The sequence below is a fragment of the Equus quagga genome, chromosome 17 (assembly GCF_021613505.1).
Source record: "Equus quagga isolate Etosha38 chromosome 17, UCLA_HA_Equagga_1.0, whole genome shotgun sequence".
NCBI classification, from domain to species: domain Eukaryota; kingdom Metazoa; phylum Chordata; class Mammalia; order Perissodactyla; family Equidae; genus Equus; species Equus quagga.
In genome coordinates, this window is record NC_060283.1 from 8,977,930 (window position 1) to 9,001,063 (window position 23,134).

Below are 23,134 nucleotides of genomic sequence, written 5' to 3' on the forward strand. Positions count from 1 at the left end.
CCTGTTAACTTGAAAGATATTTGGGTTAGTTTCTATTACATTTAGAAATAATTTATGTAGGTGCTTACTTTAAGCTGATTAAACAGAGCTCTTAATTTTAGCCATACCATCTGGAGGTAAAATATCACACATATATACATACATATAGACAAAGATTCCACAGCTATTGTTTTAAAATTCGAGGACAATATACCACACCTTTAAAAGTCTGCACAAAGCATTTAACAAAGGCTGTCTTTCTAAGTGTACAATTTAACCATAGACCAATTTACCTTGGGGATAGGAGCTTTTATTATCTCTTTTATTAACATCAGATGTTAGCCTCTAGTTTTTGTCTCATAATGTGTGGGCTCAAGCAACCTTATTGACTTCCACTTAGTATGTTTAATTAACATTGTCTGAAGGGCAGATTTATATGCTGTCCTACAATCAGGCAGGGGAAACATTTCCCAGCAAGACATGTTGTCTCTCCCCACAATACAATCTATAATACAATCATGCAAAAAGAGAGGTAATTACTTCACATAAATTCCATAAATATATCAATTTTGCTACAAAACTTAATCTGAATTCCATCAACTCTTATACCTCTTATCATAGCTTTCATTAGGACTTTATCAATAGGTTTCGGTTTTATAATATTGGAAAAGGGAAGTATTCCCAGTTAGACATTTTTAAAACATACTCAGGCAAAGTTAATATAAGCTCTTTATATAAAATTAGCTCAAACATTCCAACCTTTATAATCTTATCAACACTTATACTTTTACATTTTCTCAATTCAATTTTAACCTGATCCAGGGTCCTTATTATTTTTTTTTTGTATTTCCTTTTTAATTTAATCTTTTCATAGGTACCAATAAAATAATTACAACAAGAGCTCTCAAAAATTTTTTTTCCAATTAAGAAGTTTTCCAATTTAAATGATCCATCATCTGGCCACATTGACAAGTAGGATCTTAATAGTAACTCAAACAAATAAGCCTTTTACAGCTTAACCATGGATGCAAGAGACATCCCCAAAAGAGAGTGCAAAGGAAGCAGCCCTCACAAGACCCAGAAAATTCACTCCCAAAAACAGTCTAAGAAAGCAAAGGCCTTCATTGCACAGGCACAGTGCACTAAGAAGCAATGAAGGTTGAAACAACAAAGGCCCCTTATGAAAGCAACTGGGACCCCTTAGGACAAATTCTTCTGAGAGTTGACACAGGTGGACAAAGAGAGGATGTCTCAGAACCCCAGTCTATACAACTGGCTGTCAAGATGCACACCAGGATGTGCGTCCTCCAGATGGCAGAGATCAGAAAGCTCATAAAGATAAGCTCTCAAGACAGAGAATAAGATAAAAGAAAAAACCTCATCTTATATGCACATTAACAGCCTTAACTAAGCCCTGGGTCTCTCGAAGGCAAATTAATACCTAAGAGGGAGGTATCGTGGCATTGGGGATTGTGTGGCTTTACAGAATACCTCATCATTGTAAGGACATTTTCTTGAAGTTAGTGAGGGACTTGTGTCATCTATCCCAGTCCATGACCAACTTATCCTATGATGAGTCTTCTTGAGGTGGTAAGCACCCTAATGGCTCTTAACTACTCAACCCACATCCATAAAATTTGCAGCCTTTTTGACTTCCAATATGCCCTTAGCAACAGCTCTCACCTCATGCACGTATTCCCGGACAACAGGCTTATATATGCCTGCATCTTGCCCTATGTTTTTTCCTTTTTTAGGAAAAATGGCAAAAAAAAAAAAGACAGAGACAAGGGAAAACGGTGACCATGTCTGGGAGGAAAAGGATAAATAAACCAATGAGAACTCAAGTCAAATTTCCCAGAGCCTCTGAGTCCAAGAAGTCAGCTTCACCAATATTTTCTTCTGCTAATCTAAATTTAGAAAAGGAAAAAAAAGTTCACCACTCTCACTTCCAATGGACTCTGCAGGTAGAGATTGAGGATACTGACATGGTAAGAATTCTTACCTCCTGCCAGCTCTGTCAGGGGTCCAGGATCTCTCAGCTGCAGTAGTCCAGGAGTGGGCAGTGTCCAGCCAGTGAAGTTTTGTCCCCTCCTCATCACTAAACTGTAGAGGACAAAGATAATTCCTCTACCCTCTAGGTCCTTCTGGCTGGTCTAAGAATTAAATTGAGATGAGACAGAATAACAGGATAAAATCAAACAAAGCTTTATAATATGTATATTTGGGAGAAAGCCCAGGAGAATTGAGTCACTCAGCAAGAATGCCTGAAGTCTCCACCTTAAATACCATCTTCAGCTAAAGACACAAGAGGATTTTGGAGGTGGGAGTTGTCAGTTCTTGGAGATTACTAGAAAGGGCACAGTAAACAAGAGTAAGGATATTAGGCACATTTAATTCCTTGTCTTCCACATTGACATGAGTTTCTAGAGATAAGGTCATGCCCCTCTTCCTGGTACAGAGAGATACCTTTAGAAATGGAGACTTCTCTCACAAACATAAATGTCTCTTAAAAAGGGTAACTTCTAATTGGTTTTCAGAGCTTCTCTCATGTCTGCAGCTTTTTAAAAGATTAACAAGCCAAAAATAATCCCCACGTCAAAGAGACACATCTTGGGGTGGTAAATTCTGCTCTCTTACAGCTTCATGTGCATTTTTGACTGGAGGACGGGAAGCAAGGAGAACATCTAGGATGAAAAAGATGTGTCAGTGTTGATAGGATTTAGTGATGGCAACTTAGATTAGGGCAAAAGGGAATGCTAGTGAAAAAGAAATGAAGGCACAGATGGATACATAGCGCACAATGAACAACTTTGGGTGGATTTGAAATCTGACAAAGAAAGAAGTCAATCTTGGAATACTTGAGTAACCTAGAAAGAGAATGTCCGCCCCAGCTTTGGTGATGTAAAATGGTGATCACACAGTGAGCTATTGCTTTAGGCAAGGTTGCATCTCCTTGGTATCACTGATATCTGGCTGCGTTTCTTTCCTGAGTTACTTCTCCCACTCTCATAACTATAAAAATATTTATATGCTGATAACGTACAACGTAATATCCAGATTTGACCTCTTCTGTGACCTTAATATCCACATATACACCTATCTCCCTGAATCTCCACACATATGTCTAATGAGCAACTCCATCTCAGGAAGTCAACACAGATGTCTTGAATTTTCCCCTCAAATTGACTTCTACCCTAGTCCTCTCTCATCTTGTATAGTGGTACCAGAATTACTCATTTGTTCAGGCCAAAAGTGTATAATCCCTTGAAGACATCTATTTCTCTCGCCAGAAGTCCCCCAACAGTAAAATGTAATCTAAACCACACACAAGTCTTATTGCCTGCATCTCTAAAACATCCCCCAATTCCAGGCTCCTCTTATCATCTCCATGAATACCTCTTCAATTTACACTCCTATCATCTCTTCTCTGGACTATTTCAATAGCCTCCTAGCTGGGCCCTGCAAACACTCAATGGAAAAGTGTGGACTTTGAAAGGCCATGTTCTCAAATTTCCCTTGAAAAATAAGGACCAGGAAATGGAATGAGAATAAATTGGGTGGAGGCAACACTAGATAGAAAATCAGGGAAGAGCTCTTTGAGTAGGTGATATTGGAACTTGAGAAATTAGAAGGTATAGGCTGAATCATGTTCAGGGAAAGGAATATTGGGAGCAGAAGGAAGAGCAAGAGGAAGGGCTGCGTGGTGGAACCAGCGTGATGTTTTGAAGACTAGAGGGAATGGAAGATAGTGCTAGGAGAAGAGGTGGGAAGGGATGCCTGGGCCAGATATCATTATGGCAGGACTTAGATTTTGTTCTAAGTACATCGGAATTTCATTGGAGTCTAACCTTGAGAAGACACAGATAACCTTGGCATGTGAATAAAATGTCTCACATTAACAAGAGTCGCAGAAAATCAGGTAGTGCCTTTGAAAGGAGTGAGCTACTTAGTTTCAAAAGTTTTCCAACAGAAACTAGCTGGTTATTAGTCAGATGCAGACCTGTGTTCACTGATAGAGAGTTGAACTTATACTTCTGAGTCTCCTTTAATATCTTCTAAAATATCCTTACTGTTTAAGAGCAAATAGGATCATTTGACAAATCTGAGCCATGGCTACTGAAATCAATCCTCTTAGAACTAGTCTTCTGGCTGCCACTATTATCTCCTACCCAACTGTCCTCCCAACCCAACTGTCACATCGCCATCGTTCTTATATCTCTTATTAAATATTTCCATGAAGTGGCATGAAGCTTATTTAAAGAAATAAGGGTGATAATTCCCCAAATCCAGAAAAGGAAATGGACATCTTGATTCATGAAGACCAAAAGTTCCCAAATAAGTAAAATCCAAAGAAGTCTACACCAAGACATAGTCAAATTAAATTATCAAAAGTCAAACACAAAGAGAGAATTTTGAAATCAGCAAGAAAAAAGCGATTTGTCACATACGAGAGAACTATCATAAGATTATCAGTGGATTTCTCAGAAACCTTGCAGGCCAAAAAAGAGTGGTATCATATATTTAAAATATTGAAAGAAACAACTGCCAACCAAGAATACTTGATCTGGTAAAATTGTCCTTTAAGATTGAAAGAGATGTAAAGACTTCCCCAAACAAAAACCAAGAGAATATATCACCACTAGATTTGCCTTACAAGAAATACTAGAGGGAGTTCTTCAAGTTGAAACAGAAAGACATTAAATAGCAAGATGAAAGTATAAATCTCACTGCTAACAGTAAATATAAAGACAAACAGAATATTATACTACTCTAATGGTGGTGAGTAAATCACTTTTAACTCTAGTATGTAAATGAAAAGACAAAAGCAGGAAGAATCAGCATAAACACAGAAATTTTCTAATGGAAATGCAATATAGAAAGAAGTAAAATCTGACATCAATTCCAGAAAGAGTATGGGGTGGAAGTAAAGTGTAGTGCTTCTGTATGTAATTAAAGTCATCATCTTAAAACAGACTGCAAAACTTAAAATACTCATTGTGTACCCCATGGTAACCACAAAAAAAGCACAGTAGATACACAAAAGAGAAGGAGAAAAGAATCAAAGCATAGCACTATTTAAAAAGTCATCAAGTTAAAAAGAAACACAAGAGAAGAAGAGAGGAAAAAGGGGACAACAAAATAGAAAAGAATGAACAAAATAGCAATAGTAAATCTTTACCTACAATAATTATTTTAAATATAAATGGACCTAATTCTCCAATCAAGAGACATAGAGTGACTGAATAGAGAAATAACAAGACCAAACTATATACTGTCTACAAGAGACTCACTTTATTTTTAAGGATACACATAGGCTGAAAGTGAAGAGGTAGAGAAAGATATTCCATGCAAACGGTAACCAAGAAAGAGCTGCAGTAGCCCTACTTATATCAGAAAAACTAGACTTTAAATCAAAAACTGCTAGAAGGGACAAAGAAGGTGATTATACAATGATAAAAAGATCATCCAATAAGAAGATATAACAATTATACATATATATAACCCTACATCAGAGCGCCTAAATATATAAAACAAATATTGAAAGGTCTAAAAGGAGAAATAGACAGCAATACAATAATACCAAGACTTCAATACCCATCTCTTTATAAAGGATACATCATCCAGACAAAAAAAATCAATAATGAAACATTAGACTTGAACAACACTACAGACCAAATGGACCTAAGACATACACAGAACATTTCACCCAACAGTAGCAGAATACACATTCTTCTCAAGCACACATGGAACATTATCCAAGACAGATCACATGCTAAGTCACAAAACAAATCTTAACAAATTTAAGAACATTGAAATCATTCTAAGTATCTTTTCAGACCACAATGGAATGGAACTAAAAATCAATAACTATAGAAAGCAGGAAAATTCACAAATATGTGGACACTAACAACACACTCCTGAACAACCATTGGGTCAAAAAGGAAATCAAAAGGGAATTTTTAAAATATCTGAGACAAACAAAAAATGAAAACGTAATTTCTATAACTAATGAGATGCAGCAAAGGTAGTACTAAGAGGGAAGTTACTGTGATAAATGCCTACATTAAAAAAATTAAATATCTCAAATGAATAACCTAACTTTATACTTCAAGGAACTAGAAAAAGAACAAACTAAGACAAAAGTTAGCAGAAGGAAGAAAACAATAAACATTACTGCAGAAAGAAATCAAAGAGAGAATTTAAAAAGGGAAAGAAATCAACAAAACTGAGTTCGTTTTTTAAAAAAAAAATCAAAATGAAGAAATCACTAGCTAGAATAAGAAAAAAGGAGAGAAGACTCAGATAAATAAAATCAGAAATGAAAGAAGAGACATGACAATGGGTGCTTCAGAAATAAAAAGGATCATAATGGACTACATGCACAACTATAAGCCGCTGTATTGTATAACCTAGAGGATACAGGTAAATTCTTAAAAACACACAACCTACCCAAACAGAATCAAGAAAAAATAGAAAGCCCGAACAAACAAAAGCAAGTAAGGATCTTGAATTAGTAACCAAAAATCTCACAACAAAGAGAAATCTGGGATGAGATAGTTCTTAGGGGAATTCTACCAAACATTCAAAGTAGAATTAATACCAATCCTTCTTAAATTCTTCCAAAAAATTGAAGAAGAGAGAACACTTGAAACCCATTTTATAAGACCAGCATCGCCCTGATACCATAGCCAATGACACTACAAGAATAAAAAAGCTACAGGCCAATATCACTGATGAACATAGACGTAAGAATCCTCAATAAAATACTAGTAAACTAAACTTGACAACATATTAATACTGTTATACACCATGATCAAGTGGGGTTTATCCCAGGGATGCAATGATGGTTCAAAATATGTAAATCATTTAATGTGATACACCACATTATGAGAATGAAAGATGAGAACCACATGATCATATCAATGGATGTTGAAAAAACACTTGACAAAATTCAACATCCATGCATGATAAAAATTCTCAAAAAAATAGACATACAAGAACTTACCTCAAGACAATAAAGATCATACTTGAAAAGCCCACAGCTAACATACTCAGTGTGAAAAACTGAAAGCTTTTCCTCTAAGATCCAATACAAGGCAAGGATGCCCACTTTCACCACTTATATTCAACATCATACTGGAAGTCCTATCCAGAGCAATCAGGCAAGAAAAAGAAATAAAAGGCATCCAAATTGGAAAGGAAGAAATAAATTATCTCTTCTTGCTCATGACATGATCATATATCTAGGAAACCCTAAAAACTCAACCAAAAAAGATTTTGAACTAACAAATGAATTCAGTAAATATGTAGGATACAAAATCAACACACAAAAATCAGTGGTATTTCTACACACAGTGAACTATCCTAAAAGGATATTAAGGGGGAAAAGTCCCATTTACCATAGCAACAAAGAACAACTTAGGAATAAACTGGACCAGAGAGGTGAAAGACTTGTACACTGACAATTATAAAACACTGGTGAAGGAAATTAAAGAAGACACAAATAAGTAGAATGATATCCTGTATTCATGGATTAGATGAATTAATACCATTAAAATGTCCATACTACCCAAAGTCATCTACAGATTAAATGCAGTCTATAAAAATCCAATGACTTGCTTTACAGAAATAGAAAAGAATACTAAAATTCATATGGAATCATGAAAGACTCTGAACAGCCAAAGCAATCTTGAGAAAAAAGAACAAATCTGCAGCCATCATGCCTCTGATTTCAAAATAGATTACAGAGCTACAGTAATCACAATAGTATGTGACTGGCATAAAAACAGAAATATAGAACAATGGTACAAAATTGACAGCCTAGCAATAAATCCATGCATTTACTTTAAACTGTTATATGTATGTGGGTGCTAAGAACACACAATGGGGGAAGGATAGTGTCTTCAACAAACTGTGTTGGTAGAATTGGATATGCATAAACAGAAGAATGAAATTGGATCCTTATCTCACACCATATGCAAATATAAACTGTAAATGGATTAAAGACAAATGTAAGACCTGAAGCAGTAAAACTTCTACAAGAAAACATAGGCAAAAAGCTTCTTGACATTGGTCTTGGCATGATTTTTTGGATATGACCTCAAAAGCCCAGGCAAAAAAAGCAAAAGTAGACAAGTAGGATTATGTCAAACTAAAAAGCTTCTGCACAGCAACAGAAACAATCGACAGAGTGAAAAAACAACTTAAGCAATGGGAGAAAATTTCTGCAAACTGTATATTTGATAAGCGGTGAATATCTAAAATATATAAAGAACTTTAATAACTTAATAGCAAAAAAACAAATAAATACCCCTATCAAAAATGGTCAAAGGACGTGCATAGACATTTCTCAGAAGGAGAACTACAAAAGGCCGACAGATAGATGCAAAGATGCTTGACATCATTAATCATCAGGGAAATGCAAATCAAACCACAATGAGATATCACCTAATTCCTGTTACAATGGCTGTTATCAAAGAGATAAAAGATAAGTGTTGGTGACGCTGTGGAGAACAGGGAATCCTCGCACACTCTTGTTGTGAATGTAAATTGGTACAGCCATTATGGAAAACACTTTGGAGTTTCCTCAAGAAATAAAAATAGAATGACGTATGAACCATCAGTCCCACTTATGGCTATATATCCAAAGAAAACGAAATAACTATCTCAAAGAAATATCTGTCCTCCCATACTCAACATACGGAAACAACCTAAATGTCCATTGACAGATGACTAGATAAACAAAATGTGGTATTTATATTCAGTGGAATATTATTCTGCCTTAAAATGGAAGGAAATCCTGTCATTTGCAACAACATGAATGAACCTGGAGTTTACTGTCCTAAATGAAATTAGCCAGACACAAGACAAATACTGCATGTCTTCACTTAAATGTGGAATCTAAAATAGTCAAATCAGAGAAGCATAGTGCAGAGTGGTGGTTGCCAAGATTTTGGGGGTGGGAGAAATGGGGAGATGTTGGTCAAGGGTACAACGTTTCAGTTTTGCAGGATAAATAAGTCCTGGAGTTATAATCCATGGCATGGTGAATATAGTGAACGATACTGTATTGTATACTCAAAATTTGCAAAAAGGGTAGATCTTAAGCATTCTCTTCAGACACAAAATGGTAATTCTGTGAGAAGATGGATATATTATTTAGCTTAGTTGTGATGATCACTGCACGATATACATACGTCAAAACATCACATTGTACACCTTAATATATATAATTTTTATTTGTCAATCATACCTCAATAAAACTGAAAAATTAAAAATACATGAAAAAGAGAAGAAAGATATAAAATCAATAACCTAATTTTACACCTTAAGGAGATAGTAAAGAAAAACTAACTCCAAAGCCAGCAGAAGCAAGGAAATAATAAAATTAAAGGGGAGATAAATAAAAAATAGGAAAATAATAGATTCAGTGAAGTAAATAATTGGTTCTTTGAAAAGATCGGCAGAACAGATATCTTTAGCTAGAGTATCAAAAGAGAGAGAGAGAAGGCACAAATAACCAAAACCAGAAATGAAAGTGGGGACATTACTACAAACATTAAATAATAAAAAAAGGTTATGATGGAGTACTTAGATAATTGCATGCTAACACGTTGGGTACCTAGATGAAATGGAAAAATTCTTAGACACACTCAAGTTACCTAAAATGAATCCAGAAGAAGTAGATAATCTCAACAGAACTAAAACAAGTAGAGATTGAATTAGTAATTTTAAAAAACTCCCAAAGAAATGTCTAGGACCAGATATCTTTACTGGTGAATTCTACAAAACATTTGAAGTACTAACACCAATCCTTCTTCTTCTTCTTCTTCTTCTTCTTCTTCTTCTTCTTCTTCTTCTTTTGCTGAGGAAGATTGGCCCTGAGCTATATAAACCCTGTTGCCAATCTTCTTCTCTTTTTTTTTCCTCCCCAAAGCCCCACTACATTGTTGCAAGTCATTCCAGTTCTTCTATGCAGGATGCTACCACAGCATGGCTTGATGAATAGTGCATAGGTCCAGACCCCGGATCCAAACTGGCAAACACCAGGCCGCAGAAGCAGAGCACACAAACTTAACCACTCAGCCACAGGGCCAACCCCAACAATCCTTCTTGAACTCTTCCATAAAACAGAAGAGAAAGAAAGCTTCCTAAGTCATTCTATGAGACCAGTGTTACTCTGATACCAAAGCCAGATAACGACATCACAAGAAAAGAAAAAAACAGAGTAGTATCCTTATAAATATAGATTCCCAAATCTTCAACAAAATACTAGCACTCTGAATCCAACTGCCTATTAAAAGAATAATATATGATCAAGAGTGGGATTTACCTCAGGAATACAAAGGTGGTTCGTCATAAGAAAATTGATCAATGTAATATACTACTTCAATACAATGAAGGAAATAACCCATAATACGTCAACTGGCACAGAGGAGACATTTTATAAAATTGAACACTCTTCATGAGAAGAATAATAAGGTTACTAGGAATAAAAGAGAACTTAATATATTAAAGAGTATTTAAGAAAAAAGCCACAGCTAACATCATGCTCAGTGATGAAAGAATGAAAACTTACACACAAAGATCAGGAACAAGACAAGGATGCCTGCTTTGATTGATGCTATTCAACATTGTTCTAGAGAATCTTGTTAGAGCAATTAGTCAAGAAAGAGAAATAAAATTCACCCAAATGGAAAAGGAAAAAGTAAATCTACCTCTATTGGTAGACGACATGATCCTATGTATAGAAAATTCCAAAGAATCCACCAGAAAGCTACTAGAGCTAATAAATGAATTCAACAAACTTGCAGGGTACAAGATAAAGACAAAAACTAGTCGTCTTTTTATATACCTACAATGAACAATCTGAAAAGGAAATTAAGAAAGTTACTACCTTTGCAACATCTTCTAAAAGAAGAAAATACTTAGAAATAAATTTAACCTAGGAGGTGAAAGACTTCTACATTGCAAACTACAAAGACATTAGAGAAGACCTTAAAATGGAAACGATCCCATGTTAATGAGGTAAGAAGACATAATATTATCAATAAATCAGTAGTACCAAAGGTAATCTACAGTTTCAATGAAATCTCTATCAAAACTCCAACTTTTTTTTTTGCACAAATGGAAAAGCTGAACCTTAAGTTCATATGAAATTACAAGGGGCTCCAAAGAGCTAAAATGTTAAAAAAAAAGAAGAAATTCAGAAGACTTAACACTTCTTGGTTTTGGAACTACTACAAAGCTACAGTAACCAAATATTTTGTTACTGGCATAAATATATACCTAAAACCCAATGTAATAGAATTGAGAGTTCAGAAATAAACCAGTACATTTATAGCCAACTGACTTTTGACAAGGGTGCCATGACCATTCAATGTGGGAAAGAGCAATCTCTTCAACAAATGGAGTTGAGCAACTAAATTTCCACATAAAATAGAATGATATTTACCCCTACTTCAGATTATATGCAAAAATTAACTCACAATGGGTCAGTGACTTATATATGAGCTAAAACCGTAAAACTCATAAAAGAAAAAGTAGAAGTAAATCTTCATGACCTTGTATTTGTCAATGGATTCTTAGATACCAAAAACTCAAACAATGAAAGCAAACATGTAAATTGGACTTCATCAAAATTAAAACGCTTGTGCATCAAAGAGCATTATCAAGAAAGTGAAAAAACAACCTAAAAATGGGTGAAAATATTTGAAAATCATATATCTGATGATGGTTTAATATCCAGAATATATTAAAAACTCCTAAAACTCAACAACAAAATGATAAACCAATTTAAAAAATTGACACAGGACTTGAATAAATATTTCTACAAAGAAGACATACGAATGGCCAAAAAGCACATTAAAAGATCCTCAACATCATCAGTTATTAGGGAAATGCAAATGAAAACTACATGAGAGGGGCTGGCCCCGTGGCCGAGTGGTTAAGTTCGCGCGCTCTGCTGCAGGCGGCCCAGTGTTTCGTTGGTTCGAATCCTGGGCGCGGACATGGCACTGCTCATCAAACCACGCTGAGGCAGCGTGCCACATGCCACAACTAGAAGGACCCACAACGAAGAATATACAACTATGTACTGGGGGGATTTGGGGATAAAAAGGAAAAAATAAAATAAAAATCTTAAAAAAAAATAACTATTTGAGAAACCACACCTACTAAGATGGCTATAATAAAAAAAAAAAATCCAAAATAACAAGCGTTGGTGAGCATGGGGAGAAATTGAAACCCTTGCACATTAGTGGTAGGAAGGCAAAGTGGTGAAGCTACTGCGGAAAACCATCTGGCAGTTCCTCAAAAATCTAAACATAGGATTGCCATATGAATCAGCAATTCCACTCCTAGGTACACACCCTAAAAAATTGAAAACGGGGACTTAGACAGTTGTATATCAATGTTCATTACAGCATTATTTACAATAGCCAAAGGTGAAAAAATCCAAGTATTCATCAACAGATTAATGGATAAACAAACAGACACACACAAACAGACACACACACACAAAATGGAGTATTATTCATCCAGGAAAAAGAATGAAGTTCTGGTACATGGTACACCATGGGTGAAGCTCGAAAAAATTAGGCAAAAAGAAATAAGCCAGGCACAAAAGGACAAATGTTGTATTCATTCCCTTCTATGAAATTTCTAGAAAATGCAAATTAATGGAGACAGAAAGTAGATTAGAGATTATCAGAAGGATAAGAGGGAAGGAGGGAATGGGGAGTTATTGCTTAACGGTGATAGTGTTTTTGTTTGGGTGGGATGAAAGCATTTTGGAAGTAGATAATAGCGACAGTTGCACAACATGATGAATGTAATTAACCATTGAATTGTGCATCTAAAAGTGATTAAAATGGCAAGTTTTTTATTATACAGTCATGCACCACATAACCACATTTCAGTCAACAACAGATTGCATTTCTGACGAGGGTCCCATAAGATTAGTGCCCTACACCAGAGGTGTGTAGTGGGCTATCCCATCCAGATTTGCGTAAGTGCACTCTGTGATGTTCACACAACGACAAAATCACCTAAAAACGCATTTCTCAGAACGTATCCCCAGTATTGTGACACATGACCGTATATATTTTACCACGTTAAAAATATTCAAAAATCTCTCCAACATTCATTGTTAATTGGGTACCTAATTCTGTCCATTTTGTTTCATGTTTTTTGAAGTTTTGTTGAGTTCACATAAATTTGACATTTTCAGCATTATTATTGCTGAAAGTGTATTTGTTTTGAAATTTATTTTATTTGATATTAATAGAAAGACTCCAGCCTCCTTATTATTACTATTTAAATTCTATATCTGTTTTTGTCAATTTACCTTCAACCTATAATGTTTTAAGTACTATTGTGGACAGCATGTAATTAGGTCTTTTGTTTTTTAACCCATTCTGGTACTCTCCATCATTTGATAGAATGCTTAGGCCATTAGCAATTAGTTTGAGCTGATTGTTATGGTTTTGTTTCAGTTTACTATTTTATTTTTTGTTTTCCACATTATTTGCTTGATGATGATAATCATTATGATTATCTGGAATTGTTTTTGTTCCTTTAACATTCCCTGCCTTTAGGGAGAATTATTTGAATGTTTTTAGAATTCTATTTCAAACATTGCAGAGCAATCCCCAATCTCAAACTTTGCCCATGTGTTTTCATTACTGGGCATATAGATCAGCACATCCTGTTTAGTCTAAGTTGTCTCCACTAAGGCCCTCTTTTCTTGACATCCAATGAAACACACAATTCCCTTTTTCTTATTTGTCCTTTATCTTCTTTCCCTTTCATTCTCCATCTTAGATAATTCTTTCCTCTCAGAACTTTCTATGATTTCTTCTTCTGGGTTGTGGAATTCTTATATTCTGTTCTAGATAAAGCACATTGCTTGGGGCCTATAAATCCAGACTCAACAAAGAGGGCCCTTACACAACCCCAAAGCAACTTTGATGCATTGTTTGATGTTTCTTTTGCATCAGTTTAGCCTTAGCCTGTCTGGTCCTAGAGAAACAAGGACACATTTAGCTCTCTTGTGTTCTAGACACTATAGAGACTCTCTACTATGCTAAATACAAATGCTAGTGCAATGCATGCTTATGGTCTATTACAATTTCCAACACTGTAGTCTCTTTTATATGGTATCACCGGGTGTCAGAGGTCTCTGGGTGATGGATGATGAAGTTTTGATATTTTCAGTCTATACTACAAAGAGGGAGCATTATTTTTGAGGAGATTTCTGTTGTTGATTTAGCTCTTGACTTTTTGAGCTTTCAGGTACAAAGAATCACTTGTTAAAATATTCTCTAAATTTCTGAATATGCTTTCATTTTCTTAAGTTTTTGCCACAAATTATTGTTGTTCTCATAATCTAATCTGACTCTGTTTTTCAGGTTTGGGCGAAAGGTGGTTCTCAGATGTTGTTTGCTCCTGGTGGCCATCTCAGGGACCTGCGCAGATTTTGCTCCCACCTTCCTCGTTTACTGCTTACTAAGCTTCTTGTCAGGTTGTTCTTCCGTGGCCATCATGACGAATAGCAGTATGCTTAGTAAGTCATTAATTTTGGTCTTCTCCATTTTCCAAGCCTTGAATTTGACCTGGAAATTCCACCTTTATCTGACACTAATATCCCAACTGGGTTTTCTTTCAGTTGTAGAGTGGACAAGGTCTCAGTCTAAAGCCATGGTAATAACACTGGTATGCTGTGCCTTTAGTTTGGGACAGATAATCCTGGGAGGCCTGGCTTTTGTCTTTCGAGAGTGGCGCACCCTGCAGCTGGTGGTGTCTGTACCTTTCTTTGTCTTGTTTCTCTCCTCAAGGTATGAGCCTTCTCCCTCACTTTGTCTTAGGAGCACCTGGGATGAAAATTAATATTGAATCAGGACATACTGATTTTCTTATTCCTTGGACCCTTTATTATAGTCTAGACCTAAAACCCATGTCTCTCATCTGTTCACTCTGTGTAATTTGAGAAACAGAACACTTTTGCCTGAGAGTTCTAGTTATTTTCTGCCATCTTTCTTCTTAAGTCTTACCCAGGATAGTGGTCATAGAGTTATTCCAATATTATTTTCCTTAATATAAAATATAGACAAATATTTCAAAAAGAAATACCTCTAATTCTTTTTTGGCTTTGGAATGAATCAGGTTACAGTGAAGTTTTCAGTAATTTTCATCTTTGTAGATGAAACTGGATAAAAGGAAGAGACAGCAAATTTAGTCATATAGTTATTTAACAAAATAGCAGCAGAGTTTTTCTAGTACTAAAAACTGGCTTGCAGATTGGGTGATTTACATCATATGTTCAGAACTCCCTCTTCCCTTAAATAATTTTAATGAACACTTATTTTTGGATAACTTCATCCCTACACTTAAAGCAGGTCTAGGAGAGAGTCAGATTTAGTCGATCACAGAGATGACTATAGATTTAATACAGCAAGATGAGTTCAGAGAGAGAGCAGAGTGTACTCCATGTCAGACTCATCCATTGTGTCATTCTATGCTCAACAGTCCCACAAGGAAGATAACACTGGTATCCCCATTTTATTGATGCAAAAACTGAGGCAGATATAAACAAGTGACTCACTCATATAGTAAGTAACCAACGTAGCTGGAAATGGAAGGAGTACTTCCAATCTTTCTTGGGCTTTAAGCTTTCATAATTTGAGGCCTCCCTTTTTTTAAAGAATATATATGATGAGCAGAAATTTGCTAGAACTCATGCCAAGCTTTGGAAGGGAATTATGTATTGAGAGATTCTCAAGCTTCAGCTTCCTAAACTTCTTGGGAAAACGTTTGCTGAGTAAGAAGAGAGGCAATTTAACTTCAAAGTCTGTGCTCCTATCCTGGGAAGATGTACTGCATGGAGTGATCATTCTCATATTTTCCTAGTATTTGTATAATAGAACCTGTGTTTCTATTTCTAACTCAAAGAATGGTGGATATTAGATGGAAGGCAACAAGCATCTATATTCAACAATCATATGACAAATAACTAAGAGAGAGTTGACTGCACTCGGGAGCTCTCATTTCATCAGGTGGCTGAGAGAGTCTGCTCGCTGGCTGATTGTCACCAATAAACCAGATGAGGGCTTAAAGGAACTTAGAAACGCTGCACACACAAATGGAAGGAAGAATGCTGAAGAAACCCTGAACATGGAGGTGAGCAAGAAAGGGAAGGCGCTTACTGGGTTGGAGGGAAGACATAAACTGACATCCACCTTCTCTTTGTTGAGATGGACTAACTGCCTCTCTAACAAGGGCAGCCAGCTGAGGATGTGAGCTCAATTCCGTAGTCTTTCACGGCCATCTCATATAAGAGAAGCTCTCAGCACTGAGCAACTACCTCTTCCTTTAGTTCACTTCCTGATCTGCATCTATAACCTATGCAGTCTCATGGATGCCCGGCACCCTCTATGGCCTCATTTTCAAAATACCATTGTTGCTGAATAGTTTTCTGGACTCTCCTTTAGCTCCCTACATGTTCCTTCATATCACTTCACACCTGTGATTGCATGTATAATATGTTACACTAGGAAAAAGGGGAACACATCTTTCTTGTGCTATTGGGTGCCTGTGCTCACCACAATACCTGGCACTACGGTGGCAAATGATACATGTTTGTTGTTGTTGAAGGTTTTGAGATCCACCATGCAGGACGAGCTGGAGGCAGCACAAACCAAAACTACTATGTATGACTTGTTCCTCACACCCAACCTGCGTAAAAGGATCTGTCTCCTGCTCTTTTTGAGGTGGGTTTCACACGGTGCATGACAACATTAAGGTTGTGGAGATATGAATCTATTTGTTTCAAAGGTTATAACAATGTTGTGAGGGGGATATGCTGATTTGGAGATAAAAGATGAGGAAAACACACCAAATAATTGCTATGTTTGGAGAGTGTCAAAGGGTTATAAAAAGACTCACATGGAACTGATTGTACAATAAGGAATTATGTCATATCACTTTATCAGTCTCCTCACTAGAGATTGATGTTGAGAACTTTCATCACAATATCCATTTGGCCATTTAATTTTCTTTATTTTTTTCCTTCAATTTTAATTGAAGCAAATCTTGCAAACAGAAAGGTGAATAGACAGTGAATACACACAGCTCAGTGAATATTTCAAGATGTAAAACATAACCAATGTCCAGATCAAGAAAGAAAAATCCTAATTCCCCAAAGGTTCCATTTGTATCCCCTATGATAATAGCCAGCACCACCACCACTGCCCCACTATCATTTCCTCCTCACTGCCCTCTCCCAGGCCAAATAAGACTTAACGACTGTTCTAATCTCCATCACAACAAAGGAGTGTTGCCTGATCTTGACCTTCACATAAAGTAAATGATAAAATGGTTCTGTGACAGGCCCCTTTTGCTCAAGCTTATCCATGCGAGATTCATCCATTTTGTTGCATGTAATAGTAGGTTGTTTTTGTCCCCAGTGTTTTAGTATTCCATTAGATGAACACACTACAATTTCTTCATATACTTTGATGTTAGAGGACATGGGTTTTTTTTTCCCAATTTCTTCTGTAGAAAATCTTGTCCAGTATCTCTTGGAGGATATAAGTAGTTGCTTTGGTAGCATCAGGAGGGGAAATTTTGAAGACTTACAAAAAAAAAAAAGCACACAGGAGAATATAGACTCACTGCCAAGCTTAAGAAAGTAACTATTGAATGGTACAGTTTCCCTCTTCCTAGGCATATCCTAGGACACTGTTCCTCATTTAAATGCATTGTGCTTTTTCACCTTTCCCCTATTCACTTGGTCACAGACTCAGGTTTCTGAATCCTAGACAATTAGAGCGGAAAGAAAAGTAGAGATAATGGCCAAGAAAGGACTTACTAGTTTGGGATTGTTGTGGTCTGTGGTGGTCTGTTCTGCTACAATGTTGAAATCTAGCTCTCTCTGCGGGAAGTAGATTACTGAAGTGGACCCCTTTCCTTTAGATGCTTTCTGGGTAAATTGTAAATCCCCATTTGGAACCTTTGATTCCATTTCATATGGTACAGCTGGTGCATGTTTGTTTGCCTGAATTCTTACATTGTCTGTCAGCCCTAGAAGTCACATATGAACCTTAAGTTCCCTAGAATTGAGCCAGACCTAAGGACACTGTGATTTCAAATCGAGTGGCCACACATAGTCTCTTTGAAGCATCGATCACTAGTCAAGCAAAGGGAAATTTCTCACAGTGTTGGGTTAGGGGAGGAGAAGGAGTCCCACATACTGACAACCCTCACAAAAGAAATTCTTTCCCTAATTTCCAAGTGTTAATCCTTCTATACTCAACTTCCACATCCCATCCAGTTTGGTGATTGAGTCAGCTTATGTTTCCCTGTCACTGCCAACTCTTAGGGACTCAGACAAAAGAATGACAGAAAGAGTACTGTTTTCATATATTGTCATGCAATTATTTATGGTAAGTTTATATTATCACCTTAAAATGAAGTGTTATACAAATCAGACTGGGCCTCTATTCTGTACATTGATCATTGGCCGCCTGGGTCAATATGATCATCAGCTGCAGCACGTAGGTTCTAAATCTTATGGCATGTGTCTTTACTCTTTTGTTCACTACAGATTTGCAAACACATTACCCTTTTATGGCATCTTTATCAATCTACAGCACTTTGGTAGCAATATTTTCCTGTTCCAGGTAGTCTTTGGAGCTTTCACTACCTCAGCCCGATGTCTTGCACTTTTAGCACTGAATCATATGGGCCGTCGAGTAGCCCACATGCTTTTCATGTTCCTGGTGGGATTTTCCATTTTGGCGAACATGTTTGTGCCCCAAGGTGAGAGAATATTGGACTTTGGGGAAAGGAAGGGTCTTTTCCTCATCTTTTGGGGATTGTATTTGTCATACTTGTCCGAAGCAAGGAGCAACAAGAAGTCCCAATAAAGAGCTAAGTATCTCTGAAGCCAATCTGAAGGTTTATGACAAATTCTGCTAATAAGTTGTTGGGAAAAGAGCCAAAGGTCAGCAAGAGGCACCTCAGACATATATTTATCTTCTTCACATCCTGGAAGTATCTGGAAACTGATGCCATCTATTCCTGACAGTTTTGCTAAGGCATCAATTGGTCACTTGCCCTTTGGCCATTCACACTTTTAATAACAAGCATGGAGGGAGTAGGTCTTGCAATTATAGCCCATGCGAGGACACAATATGGTCACTCCCTCTGTCTGAGCTCTTCATTATCAGCTTTGATAACTAGTCTGTATCCTGATCTCTACATATCCACATATGAATGTGGTGTTAAGTCACCAAAACTGCAGCCCTTGCTCATGGGAGTCTTCTTGACTTTCAGGAAATGAAAAGAATTCCCCTTTGAGTAGTAGTGAAGGAATGTACAGTGGAAACAAGGAATTAAGCAGATTAGAAGCCTAATCCATTCCCTGTTATATTACTTTATAAGTTAATAGAATGATTACGTGTAATGATTAGGAGAACCTCAGCAGACACTATGCTTCACCCATCTCCAAGTGCAAGAATGTACTGTACAGCATTACAAATTAATGGACTGCACTCCTCAGAATATTGTAAATGATGCAGGCTTACTTCTTTACAATAGAGTCCTTTCCAATATTATAAGGCTATAATTAGATTTCTGTTTATATTGGGCAGAAAACTGACTCTCTGAAACTTCTCTTTAGTAGTTCCAAAATTCTGATTTTTTTTTCCAAGTAGAAGTTTCCATTCTTGGTTCTTTATGTCTAACATTCTTCTAGGGCTAGACGCTCTTCACCCTGTCCACCAGCACAGTAGTCCTGCCCTTCGATTACTTTATCATGCCATACCCACCCCATGACAATGTTATATCTGCGCTAGTTTGACTGACTCATCCATGTTTACATGGAGCTTTCCTGGCTTTGTCAGTGAAAAGCTCACATCACTAAAACCCTCTAATTCCCGGGAAAACCAGGATGGCTGGTCACTTTAGATTCTGCACTTTAATTGAAAGGCCTCGAGTTTAGAGCTGAGTCTTAGACTCCATAATTGTCCACATGATGGTCCTACTTTCTACAATAAGGACATAGCGAGCACTGGACAGAATTAGTAAGAGTAAATTTCTGCCAGACTCACCTTTTCTTCTCCTCTGGGAAATCTCAGATATGCAGAAAGATTTGCTGCAATTAATCTGATAATTTTAAGTGCTTTTTCCCACCAATGTTGAAATTCTAAATTTCTCAGCTTATCAACCACTCCAAGCTCTCTGCTACTGTGCAATTTTCTACAGTATATTTGAAATGTACAAATAACCTATAGGGTCTTCTTCCTGACTACATTTGGTGGTTGCTGATTCCTTCAGCCCAGATTTCTTAGTCTGATTGCTCTTCCCGTCTCCAGAAATGCAGACCCTGCGTGTGGTTTTAGCAAGCGTGGGAATCGGCTCTTCTGCTGCCCCCACCATCAGTACTGCTGTCCACATGGTTGAACTCATCCCCACTGTCCTCAGGTATGAGTTTATGGATTCTCTGCTAGGGCCCAAAACAGGACTTTCCCAGCTAATCAACATTTATTGAGGCAATAAACACAATAAGACCTGTATAGCATAAAGGCAACCATTTGCAATTGTAATGCTAATATTATACTAACAACAATTATAGCCAAAGTTTATTGAAAGGTGATTTTTGTGCCAGGCACTGTGCCAAGCAGTACTTTAATGCGTCATCTCATGAATCGTTTGGACCACTCATCTGAGTAGTGCATTGTGTAGCATTCTGTTTAAAAATATGTAAATAAGTCTTAACGCACTTTGAACCTAACAAAGACAGCTAGAAAATCATAGGGCTAATCTCAGAAACAAGCATTTGTCATCAAAGCCCATGTATTTACCAGCTGTGTTCTATTGTCTTCCATAATCAAGTCAAAATAACATATCAAAAATTACACGTGTGGATTTTTATCAGATTATTATGTATTGTCATTTATCCCTCAGGGCAAGATCTTCAGGCTTAGATATAGTGGCTGGTAGGATTGGGGCAGCACTGGCTCCCCTCTTGATGATCCTCATAGTATATCTTCCCACTTTGCCTTGGATCGTCTGTGGAGCTTTTCCCATCATTAGTGGTCTTGTTGTCTTCTTTCTACCTGAAACCAGGAACCAGCCTCTTCTTGACACCATTCAGGATGTGGAAAAAGGGTAAGTAAACCTTCTAGCCATCTTTTGGGAGGAGCTTTGTAGTTTTAGTGATGAAGAGATGAAAATTAGCTCTGCTGTGATGGCACATACGACCTGCCCTCATGAAAGACACACATTCATGATGATATTCCACGATTCTCAGATCCATAAGAGCCTCAGGTATGAAGGGAAAAGAAATGAGATAGCCAGTGAAGGAATAATGTTAGGAAGATCATATAGAGTTAAAGACTCTCTTTAAAAAGATAATAAAAGAAATAAATCCTGTTTAGGTGACTGTGAGATTCAGGTAATTTTGCTGCCACTCGTAATGGAAAGATTGATGATAGAGAAAATAAGAAACTAATAAAAGGTATTTTTAAATGCGACAAATGGTATATTAGTTTCCTAGGGCTTCCATTATAAAGTTCCACAAACTGAGTGATTTCAACAACAAAAATTTATTTTCTCACAGTTCTGGAACCTGGAAGTCTGAGCTCAAGTTGTCGGCAGGGCCATGATCCCTCTGAAGGCTCTAGGGAAGTATCTGCTCAGGCTGCTCTCTTAGCTTCTGGTAGTTCCTTGGCTTGTGGCAGCAGAACTCCAGTCTTCACGTGGCATTCTCCCTGCATGCCTCTGTGTCCATTTCCCCTTTTTATAAGGACACAAGTCATATTGGATTAGAGGCCCCCCATACTCCAGTATGACCTCATCTTAACTAATTATATCTGCAACAACCCTATTTCCAAACATGGTAATCTCACATCCTGAGATACTGAGAGTTAAGACTTCAACGTATGAATTTTGGGGGGACACAACTCAACCCAAGAAAAATGGGCAGTCCCCTTAAGATTTTCAATCCACCTGTTGACTTTCAAAAGGTGTCATTGACCAGAGGTCTAAAGAGACCAATGAGAGTAGAAACTTTCAAAACTGCTTTCTTGGGTCTGCACAGGCAGCAGGGCCTTTTCCAACATGAGTGTCAATCGCTCATGAGTTTTACTGGATTATAAAAAGCTGATAGTTAGCGGATCAGTTTGTACTTGTGCATGGATAAAGATAAACTTATTTTTTATCTTTTCTGTTTTTTTAATGTTTGTTTTTGGTTTTTGATTGGTTGTTTCTGTTTTTTTTCCAGCGAAAAATTCTCAGGAAAAGTAAATGAAAAAGATTCCTACATAAATCTGACAAAATTTTAAGGCACTTTCATAGGCTCCCTGGTGAGGAAACAAAAAATATGAAAAAAAAACAGAAGTTTTCCGTTATATCTACAAATTTGCAAGACAATACACTGGAAAAATCAATCTCATTTACATTTATGGCACTAATTTCCAGTTTAAAAAAATTGTGGGAACATGTAATTCTATGATCAATCCAATATTTTGGGGAGATAAGTGAAAAAGTTTCAAATTTATCAATAAATATTAATAGACAAGATGATTCAGAAACAAAGGAAAACCGTGGAATTAGGATGTAGCTTGTTGACACATGGAGCAGCATATCATAAATCTGCAAAAATCAGAACAATATAGCATATGCACCCAGAAATCAGAAGAAATCCAGAAACAGATACCAATATATACACACTTAATACATGATACTTTGGAGGGGGGCTATGGGGTAGAAACTGGTATCACCTCTGATATAAGCTCATTTAAACCATTTTGGGGTTGTGTTGACAACTTGTGGTTGTCTTGACGGCTTGACTTCATAAATCACTGGCAAATAGAAAGATGATGTGCCCTTTGATTACATTCTTTGAAATAATAACAATGGTGACCTTTCAATGATGGAATTTTAAGTGATTGTTACATTTTCTTTGTAATTGTCTCTCTTCATATTTTAAAAAATTATCATGTGTCATTTAAAACATTACCAAAATAGAAAGTCAAATAACAGGATAAGCAATTTTCAAAATATATGCACACTTAATAAAATCACCATAAATTAAAAATTATATTCCAAATCACAGGATTAATTAATATATGGAAAACTGTTTAAATATTAG

The 23,134-nt window shown here is 36.6% G+C and overlaps 1 protein-coding gene across 1 annotated transcript; it reads left to right on the forward strand.

Moving 5' to 3' along the window:
* Nucleotides 1-1,131: 1,131 nt before the first annotated feature.
* On the forward strand, nt 1,132-21,154 carry LOC124228998 (solute carrier family 22 member 10-like). Its single transcript, XM_046644108.1, has 8 exons — nt 1,132-1,277; nt 14,391-14,545; nt 14,648-14,816; nt 16,035-16,158; nt 16,633-16,748; nt 18,584-18,798; nt 20,355-20,463; nt 20,947-21,154. The coding sequence occupies exons 1-8, from the start codon at nt 1,132-1,134 to the stop codon at nt 21,152-21,154; spliced, it is 1,242 nt and encodes a 413-aa protein (XP_046500064.1).
* Nucleotides 21,155-23,134: the final 1,980 nt, after the last annotated feature.